At 37.8% G+C, this 10,693-nt stretch overlaps 1 protein-coding gene and 1 non-coding gene across 2 annotated transcripts; both read left to right on the top strand.

The window, feature by feature from the left end:
- Positions 1-4,104: 4,104 nt before the first annotated feature.
- LOC131222181 (small nucleolar RNA R71) lies at positions 4,105-4,211 on the top strand. The gene has a single exon (XR_009159888.1). It is a non-coding gene; the product is annotated as a small nucleolar RNA R71 (small nucleolar RNA).
- Positions 4,212-8,133: 3,922 nt separating this feature from the next.
- On the top strand, positions 8,134-8,942 carry LOC131220602 (probable methyltransferase PMT11). Its single transcript, XM_058215429.1, has 3 exons — positions 8,134-8,221; positions 8,513-8,714; positions 8,830-8,942. Exons 2-3 carry the CDS (start codon positions 8,532-8,534, stop codon positions 8,914-8,916), a joined length of 270 nt encoding a protein of 89 aa, XP_058071412.1. The 5' UTR covers positions 8,134-8,221; positions 8,513-8,531; the 3' UTR covers positions 8,917-8,942.
- The last annotated feature ends 1,751 nt before the right edge of the window (positions 8,943-10,693 follow it).

The following is a 10,693-nucleotide window of genomic DNA, read 5'->3' as shown; positions in this document are numbered from 1 at the left end:
CACTAATGATGGCTTTTGGAGTTCCAAATTTAGAAAAAATATTTTCCTTCAGGAATCGTATGACCACTTTATTGTCATTGGTCCTACATGGAACTGCCTCAATCCACTTTGAAACATAGTCCACACCAACCAATATACAAAGAAATCCAAAAGAAGATGGAAACGGGCCCATAAAATCAATACTCCAATAATAAAAAAATCTCCATCATGTTGCGTTGGGACACTCTTCCCAACCTTTGATATCTATCATAAGCAACACAGAAAGCATGGGTGTCTTTAAACATGGTGGGCTAGTAAAAACCACACTGTAAGATTTTTGCAGTGGTTTTCTTAGCAGAAAAATGGCCACCACATGCTTCCATGTGACAAAAGGAAATAACACTCTCAACTTCACCCTATGGGATACAACGTTTAAAAATATGATTAGTCTCATATTTATATAAATATGGGTCATCCCAGAAGAAGTTTTTAACCTTGGTTTCAAAACGCTTCCTATCTTGTGACTTCCAATGATATGACATTTTTTCCGTTACAAGATAATTCACTATATCCTCATACCAAGGCAATTTGGAGATTACAAATAATTATTCATCAGGGAAAGTGTCCTGGATATGCATCTCCTCAGTGAAATCATCTAACACCAATTTAGAAAGGTGATCAGCCACTACGTTTTCTACTCCTTTCTTATCTTTTATCTCTAAGTTAAATTTTTGGAGTAGGAGGATCCATCTCAAAAGTCTCGGCTTTGCATCCTTCTTAGATAGCAAATATTCCAAAGCCGAGTGGTCCGTGAAAATGACCACTTTAGATCCGAGCAAGTAGGACATAAACTTATCCAAAGCAAAAACTACTACAAGTAACTCTTTTTCAGTTGTTAAGTAGTTCACTAGGGCCGAGTTTAGAGTTCTATTCACATAGTGAATACCGTAGGGCTATTTATCTTTCCTTTGGCCCAAAATAGCCCATATGGCATAATCACTTGCATTGCACATTAGTTTAAAAGGAAGTGTCCAATTTGGTATGGACGCATGATAGGTGCAGTGGTAAGGGATGATTTAATTTTATTAAAGGCACTTGCACATTCATCTGTCCACTTAAATGGAACATCTTTTTGAAGAAGATTAGTCAAGGGTCTAATAATGACACTAAAGTCCTTGATGAATTTTCTATAAAAACCAGCATGCCCTATAAGTGATCTAACATCTCTAACAATTCGGGTGATAGATATATTAGCTATAATGTTGAGTTTTGAGCGATCTACTTTGATTCCATTTTTGGAGATAACATGGCCCAAAACAATTCCCTTTTGAACCATGAAATGACATTTCTCTCAATTTAAAACAAGGTGTTTCTCTTCACACCTAGACATGATAAGAGATAAATTGTTGAGGCATTCCTCAAAACTACTTCCAAATACAGAGAAGTCGTCCATGAAAACCTCAAGAAACTTCCCAACCATATTTGAAAAAATACTTAACATACACCATTGGAAAGTTGTTGGGGGCATTACACAATCTAAATGGCATTCGTTTGAAACCAAACGTGCCAAATGGACAAGTGAACGTGGTTTTCTCTTGGTCTTTTAGGGCTATCTCTATTTGGTTATATCTAGAATATTCATCAAGAAAACTATAGAAGGAGTGACCTGCTACCCTCTCTAAAACTTGATCAATGAATGGTAGAGGGAAATGGTCCTTCTTTGTGACCTGGTTCAATTTTCTATAATCAATGTAAACACGCCAACTAGTGATGACACGTGTTGGTATGAGTTCATTATTAGAATTCTGCACAATGAGTTCATTAGTCAATGCAAACATGCCAACTTTGGGACTACTTGAGTTGGACTCACCCAAACACTATCGGATATTGGATAGATGATTCCCACATCCAATAATTTGATCACCTCATTTTTTATAACTTTCATCATGTTTGGATTGAGACACCTTTGAGGTTGTCTAATTGGTTTGGCGTCCTCATCGAGGTGGATCTGATGGGTGCATTTGGAAGGGCTTATACCCTTGATGTTAGAAATGGTCCAACCCAAGGGTCCTTTGTGATCCTTTAGAACTTTTAACAATTTAATCTCTTGATCCTTCTCTAAAAATGAATAGATCATTATAGGATAAGTTTTATTTTCACCTAAGTATATATACTCTCATTTGGTAGTGGTTTTAAATCAAGCTTTGAAACATTGGTTGGTGATGACAAAGGTCACGAGTCTTCGATAGATAGGATTTGAGTGTGCGGTCTCCATTGGTACATATCAATGTCCTGGGTGATAGTGCTTTCATTATCATCACAAATTTCAGTAAACACTTTTTCTAAATCAAAATTTTTCAAGTCGCCAATGACTTGAATCAATTCCTCAGCCAGACTAGGTTCCATTTCCTATTCTTCTATCAAGCAGTCCATAAAATTTAGTTCATGGATCTCATTATTATCAATGAGCTGCTTACATAGATTGAAAATATTTAGCTCTAGAATCATGTTACCAAAAGACAAGTTCATCATTCCATTCCTGCAATTTATGATTGCATTTGAAGTTGCTAGGAATGGACGACCTAAAATGATGGGAACTTAAGCGTTGGCGTTTATACATGGTTTAGTGTCTAGTACAATAAAATCCACGGGGAAGTAGAATTTCTCCACTTGGACTAGTACGTCCTCTAAAATTTCCCTTGATACCTTAATAGAGTGGTTAGCGAGTTGGAGTGTAATCGTGGTTAGTTTAAGCTCGCCTAACCCCATTTGTTTGTAAATTGAATAAGGTAATAAGTTGACACCTGCACCCAAATCTAGCAAAGCATGCTCAATTTAAAAATTTCCAATAATACAAGGAATAGTGGGACTTACCGGGTCTTTAAATTAGGTACAGCCCTTTGTTGAATGATAGCGCTCACTTTCTCAGTAAGGAAGGCCTTTTTATGCACTTTTAATTTCCTCTTTATAGTGCACAAGTCCTTGAGATATTCAGCATATGATGGAATTTGTCTAATGGCATCAAGTAGAGGAATATCGACAGTAACCTTTTGGAGCACATCCAACACCTCTTGATATTTCATGGGGACAGTTGGATTCCAAAGTCTAGATGAAAACAGAACTGGAGGCTCATATGACTTAGTCTCTTTATCCTTTTACTGTTGCGGCTCTTAAACCATAGCTGGTTCATCATTTTCTAGAGATAGTGGCTCATCCTCCGGCATTTCTACCGGTTGGATTATCTTGTTATCGACCTCTTTTCCACTTCTCAAGGTAATGATGGCCTTAACTCATTCATGATGTAGCACACTTGGATTTGCGTCTCCAATGAAATGTATGTTTCTAGGGTTTGGCACGGGTTGAGAAGGAAGGGTGCCTTTTTTCCTAGTATTTAGTTAAGTCTCAATCCTAGCCACAACTATCTTTAATTCCTGATTTGATTGAATTAGAGACTGATTCATTTAAGCTTGAGAGTTCATGAATGCAATCAATGCATCCTCCACAGATGATCACTTTGGTGGGGACACATATGGTGCATTGTTAGGTGCCCCAAAGAAGTTGTTTTGTGGAGGCATTTGAGGTGCATTGGGCACATTAATTTGTGGTCCATTCCTCCAATTAAGATTAGGATGGTTACACCAATTTGGATTATACGTGTTTCCCAGTAGTTGCATAACTGACCTTTGGTAGTTATTTATAGCATTTGCTTGATCATGCTCATGCGTGATATTTTGTCCAACTGAGATTATTGGACAATCCTTTGTGTTATGGTCTGTATCATCACAAATGCTATAAAAATTACCTAAGAAAGTGTTTGCTTTAACTATATCAACCTTCCTAATTTCCAAGGCTTCGACCTTTCTAGCCAATGTAGTGAATTTTGCATTAAGGTCGTCTTCCTCTCCTAGGACATACATCCCTGCTTTCTCTCTAGGAATGAGTCTAGTTTGGTCTAATTTAACAAAGACATCCCACGTCTGTGTATTCTTTGCTAACATATCTAGAAAATCCCAAGCCTCATTATGATCTTTGTCAAGAAAGGTTCCACCACACATCATCTCTATGAACTGACGGGTATCCATGGTGAACCCCTTTTAGAAAGCATCTACCATGTGCCATGGTTCATAACCATGATGTGGACAAGTAATTAGAATGTCTTTGAAGTGCTCCCAAGCTTGAAAAAATAGTTCATTCCCCTTTTAGGAGAATGACATGATTTCATGTTTTAGTGCATTTATTTTATGCTTGGGAAAGAAAATTTTTAAAAACTCTCTACTTAAGGCTTGCCATGAAGGGATGGTATTAGGTCTTAGAGAGTTGAGCCATGCTTTGGCCCGATCCTTTAGAGAAAATGAGAATAACTTAAGCTTAAGTACATCCCTATTGCCATTATTTACTTGTAACGTTGCAATTACTTCCTCAAAGTCCTTGAGATGCAAGTAGGGGCTTTCAGAATCCAAGCCATGACATTTAGGAATTAATTGGATCACACTTGGTTTAAAATCAATGTTCCCTGTGTGAGTAGGGAACACTATGTAAGATGGTAAAGTTGATCTCTCAGGGTGTAAATGTTCATGTAAAGTCTGTGGTTGGTTTAACACATTCCTATGAACTTCATTTTCATCCTCAAGAGGATGATTAGGTTGATTTTCTCTGTTTTGATTTATAGTTGGATCTAGCAGATTTAGATTTGGATTATTAACTGGGTCTACCATGGAATCCAATTGATGTTAAGTGCCTCTTCTAAGTGAATGATCAAGGCTTAGTACTAGTCCGCCTTTGGGGGAGAGTCAATTATTTTGATCCATACTCCAACGGGACATAAATCATCCACACCACACAACAAATACCACTAATTCAAATAGCAAGTATGATACTTAAAATAAAAATAAAAACTTAACCAACAACCCATGCGGCAGGGCCGACCATGAGAGTTCAATACACAAAGCAAAATAAATCAACAACCTAGGCGGCAGGGCCGACCATGAGGGTTCAGTCCACAAAGAAAAAATAAATCAACAACCTAGGCTTTAGGGCCGACCATGAGGGTTCAATCCACAAAGCAAAAACAAATCAACAAAGCAGGCGACAGGGCTGACCATGAAGGTTCAGTCCATGAAAAATAATAAATAAATCAATAAAAGTAAAACTAATGCAGAAATTAAACTATGCTAATCTAGAAAATAGATTCAACAGATGATCTTTGTGAATAAATAGCAATTGTAGGACAACCATAGCACTTGGGTGATAAAATCCCAAGTAGGGCAACCTTATTTCATAGTTAGTGCTTGAAAGACCCCACTGAATTTACTTTCAAAGAAAAAGAAAAAAATCTACCAAAAATTTGGAGGGTTTAGAAGAGAACATACCTTAGAAGAAAACTTATCTTAGCTATCTTGCACAAATGTGATCTATCTTAGTCTCTCCCCGACAACGACACCAAAAACTTGATTGCTTGCCTCCAAGTGCAGAGGTTCGTAAGTAGTATCCCATGAATACAGGGTCGATCCCACTGGGAGATGAATTGTGAGAAGAAAAAAATCAAATGTAAAACAAATTAAGTAATAAAAACTAAATTGATGATTTAATTTTGGGATTTTTGAATGGATGTAATTCAACTGAATAAAATAACACCCAAGCTTCAAAGTTCCACACATAGGTTAATGTTCTAAAATCATGATGACTTGGATAACACAACTAGGATCTGAGCACTATGGTCAGCCTAATCGGAAAATAAAATTGTTTAAATATTTTAATAAGTGATATAAAATATTAGAAAATCATGGATTTGCACCATTGATATATATTCTCAAGCGTCAGTGATTTTAAGAATTCAATATCAATGAGATAATAAGATAATGAAAATCAAAGAAATATAACAGGTTGAGAACCTCTCCTATCTAGGAAATCTGATTGATCCAGGGTAAGCCTATCAATCAATGTGAATCTCATATGATGGAAACATATGGATCTCACAAGAGGATAAGAAAATAAAACCTAAATAATAGATAACATGCATACGCCATTCTTCTCATCATTAAAACAATCAATCATCATAATCTTAAAGAATTATTAAACCCATGTGCTTCCCTTCTAGCTTGGGCTAGAAGGAACTTAGAAAAACATAATTAAAATAAGAAAGAAATAAATAAATGCAAATAGAAAAGATCTAAAAAAAAAAAGCTTACAAAACTCTAATAAAATTAAAAACTCTTTAAAAACCCTAAATTTTTCTTTAGGATGCCTTGAATGATGCTTAGGAATGCCCTAGGAAGCCCTATTTATAAGTAGGGAACTCCAATTTTTGTACAAAGTAGAAAAACCCTAAAAACTGCCTCAAATATACGCAGTTTCCTAAAATAGACTTATCACTGCACAGTTTGTTTAAAATAGATTTTCACCTGTGCAGTTTTTTGAAATAGACCTTAGAGCTTAAGAATACATTTTTTCAGGACGATTTTAGGATTCTTCACTTCAAATCTTCAATTTTCTTCATTCTTCACTTGGTTTTCATGGATCTTTGGCATGTGAATCAATCTTTGTCTCCTAAAATCCATCCCTTGCCTACGTAATTCTTGAGCATCAAATCCATGCTTTTTAGCACCCTTTTTCAATCCAAGCTCTTAAATTCACCTTGCAACACGTACTTGAGTAAAATAGAACATTAAGCTGATTCATGTTCATAAAACCATGATGTAAATGGAGAAAATTATGCAATATTTGAGTCTTAACAAAGACATATGGTACTTGGACAGTGGAAGCAGCAATCATATGATAGGTGATGATCGGATATTCACAAATATCAACTCATCTGTCAGATCTCAAGTCCGTATGGGAAATGGTGCTATTATGGAAGTAAATGGAGAGGGGACAATTGCCATTGAAACCAAGAAAGGGGTTAAGTATATAAAAGATGTTTTACTTGTTCTTGACTTGGATCAAAACTTGGTAAGTGTTGGGCAACTTGTTCAAAATGGGCACTCTATATTATTTGAAAATGATTCTTGCATTATCTATGACAAGAATGGCACAAATCAAGTGATCGCTAAGGTGAATATAGAGAAAAATCGTAATTTTCCTATTAAGTTGTGATATTCGATTGATTGTGCATGGAAAGCCGAGACACTTGATGAATCTTGGCTTTGGCATAAAAGACTGGGGCATTTTTGCTTTCATGGGATGAAGTTGATGGATCAGAAGAATCTGATAGATGGTTTACCGTCTGTCGAAATTAAAAATGACATTTGCTCAGGTTGTGCATTGGGAAAACATCATCATGCACCTTCTTTCAAAAAGCATGTGGAAAGCAAAGGCGCCCTTAGAGTTGATCCCATTGATATTTGTGGAAAAATGCAAACTCCATCACTTAGTGGAAGCTTGTATTTTATCATCTTTGTTGATGATTATATAAGAATGATGTGGGTGCATTTTATAAAGCAAAAGTCAGAAGCTCTTTTAATCTTCAAGGGATTCAAATCACAAGCTAAGAGACAAAGTGGTCTCAAAATCAAGATGCTAAGAAATGATCGCAGCGGCAAGTATGTCTCTAAGGAATTTGAGACATATTGTGAAGAAGAAGGAATCAAGAAGCAACTGATTGTTGCTTACACACCTCAGCAAAACGGCATTGCAGAGTGGAAGAATAAAACAATTGTCAAAATGGCTCGTTCTATGTTGAAGGAGAAAGGCATCCCAAATACTTTTTGGGATGAAGCTATGTCTACAACTGTTTTCTTGCTTAATCGGAGTCCTACAAAAGCTGTGGATGGAAAAACACCGATTGAAGCATGGTCAGGTCTCAAGCCTTCTGTAAAACATCTCAAAATTTTCGGTTGCAATTGTTATGTTCATATTCCATCTCAAAAGCGTCAATAACTTGATGAAAAATCTGAAATTTCTATTTTCATTAGTTATAGTACTTCGTCGAAAGGTTATAGACTATATAACCTTGAGACGGGGAAGCTAATGACTAGTCAAAATGTTTTGTTTAGTGAAAGTATAGGATGGGATTGGAAAAAAGAAAAATATACAAGAACAAGTCATTCTTATACAAGAAGATGAGCCCAAAAGCACTTAAGAAGTTTGCTAGCCTCATGTGTAGCTCTCTCCACAAGCACCTTTACACACAACGAAAGTGCCAACTAGAGAATGCATGGTACATGTAGGGTGGACCACACATTGAAATGAAACATCATCTGCAAAAATCAGGATGGTTCACTCATTGAGCTGGTGACACGAGTATGTTGGATGTGGATGCTTAGCATTTCTTTTTTACTTCTTCAAAAACCATGCAGCCAGGTTTTGTTCTTATGTTCCCCTCATGGTGGGGGCCATCTTACCCTACACTCACCTGATTATGCACAATGCTGCATATGGAGGTGCTTTTTGGACAGGGTACATGTGGGGCTAGCTAATCTCTAACCATCCAATAGCTACATTGCGGTACACTGGATGGATTGGGAAATTGCTAGGTTTGGCTGAGCATGTTCAATGGCATACAACCCTCTTTAACAATTTCTTTGTTCTGTCTCAGATGCAACATCTCTGGCATCATGCTTGAGATGGATCGGATGCTGAGACCCGGCGGGCATGCCTACATTCTTGACACTATATCCATCATTGAGGAAGTTCAGGAAATCGCAGTCGCCATGGGATGGAGGACGGCGTTGCATGACACATCCGAAGGCCCTTATGCAAGCCGAAGGATGGTGTCTGAATACAAGGAAGCTAAGGAGGTAGATTATGTGCAATTACTTCTTTTTTCTACCATGCTACTAATGTATGACAATGTTTTTTAGTTAAATTCTACACACTTCAGTGATATGCTGATGTTCTATGGCCATTCTGCAGATTAGAGTTAACACTGTCCCAGTTCTTGTTGGTCCTGTTTCGTACCTGTTGCTTTCAAAGCTGGCGAAGGGTGTGGAGAAGTCATGAATTCTCCTGTCTTTGCTTGGGAAGATGTTCACACCCCAAGTGCAGGGTTGTGATGTAGTAATAAACTCGGTAAGATCGAGGTCGAATCCACAGGGACTGAAACCTGTGCGTTATCTGAAACCAAGTAGAAATAGAAATAGACTAAGATGTGATCTAAACCAAGTAGAATTTAAGAAATAATTGTGGAACAATTATCTAAAGCTTTAAGGAATTCAGAGGAAAGAAACTAGGGATTCAGAGGATCCACTTGTAGAGATCAGGGAGATCTTATGCCTACTTCAAAAATCATGAAAATTAAACTGAACTTCTTCTGATATAATTTTAAAGAGATGAAAGGTATATGAATTAGAATGGATTCCATCACTACACCATGCCCAGGAGACAAAGCAAACAACAGGATTAAACTAATTACCAACCAATCAACAGTGCATGAAAGTTAGGAAGGGTACCATCATCCAACCATGCCCATGGAACAATGATGAACAACAGGGCTTCCTGACTTCATAAACATTAAAAGGGGAAAGAAATACTCAAAGCCATTGCAAACCCATTGTAATTTCAGTCACAACAGACCATTAAAGACTAAGAAAATTATTTCTTTAATAATCAACTAAAATCAAATTCAGTTTATGAATTTTAAATTAAAGGCACAAAATAGAATTTCCCATCTCGCTACAGGCTTCACCTCTTAGCCCTAGCTAAGAGGTTTAGCCACACATGAATGGCCTGAACCCAAAGCAAATAAAAAGAAAAATAAAAAAAGAGAGAAAAGAACAAGAAGGAAAGAAAAAAAACAGCCTCACGTCCAGCCTTCAAAACACTTCTCCCTGACGTCCAGCCAAGCTCCTCTCCCCACGGCCCCTTTCTCTTTTCTCTTTTTCTTTCTTTTATAAGCCAAGAGGATGTCCGTTCGGAGAGAGCCAAAACTCCTCACGCACGCTGCTGAGTTGGAACCGTCCTTTCTTCGCAATCCGATTCGTGACAGGAACAGAATTCTTACGCTGAAGTTCCGGTGGGGCCCATTCTTGAATTCAAACAAGAGATCCACTCCGTTCACCAGATTCTCCTCGAAAAACCGACCGGAGATGGTCGGTTTTGGATCAGATTCAACGTGACCCATGAAAGAGATCAGCTGCAACAGTTGTAAGACAGTCCGTTTGTGATCATTAAAACCAGCACCTGCGCATGTATGAGTGCATAAAGACAACATGGGCTTGCCTAAAGCGAGCCCCTCTGTATGATGGGCGGTTAAGATCAAACATCTGATCATCGCCAGTGCGTCAGGACGATCCGGAACGTCCGGTTTTCATGGACGCAGCAATCTGCGCCAACTTCTTGCGCTAATAATTTGGTGGGGCCCATGGTCGGACTTTCCAGAGAAATCCACCCCATACATCAGTTTCTCCTCGAAAAACCGTTCGGAGATGGATAGTTTTGAATTTCTTCTGACGTGGGCCACTTGATTTTCTATTTTACTGTCCGTCCTCCGTTTAAATGGTTGAAATCCGCTTCATGCTATCTTCTATAATTCCTCCACCTAGAAGAGGGTCAAGCCACCCCTCTAGGACACATTGGACGGTCCAGATCATGAAAAAGGATGATGGATGGGGCTCACTGTCAAAACCCAATCACAAGCACGTCCATCACTGGACGTTTTTGCATTATTTGCGTGTTTTGTACAAAAAATGGGTGGGGCCAACCCACCGTTGAACCAAGCCTCTTCTAAGTTACGTGCATGCATGCATATAGATTTAGTTATATTTACAGAATTGCCACT

This window comes from Magnolia sinica, chromosome 12 (genome assembly GCF_029962835.1).
Source record: "Magnolia sinica isolate HGM2019 chromosome 12, MsV1, whole genome shotgun sequence".
In the NCBI taxonomy this organism is placed as follows: Eukaryota; Viridiplantae; Streptophyta; class Magnoliopsida; order Magnoliales; family Magnoliaceae; genus Magnolia; species Magnolia sinica.
The sequence above is the reverse complement of the archived record's forward strand: the minus strand, read 5'-3'. Positions and strand labels throughout refer to the sequence as shown.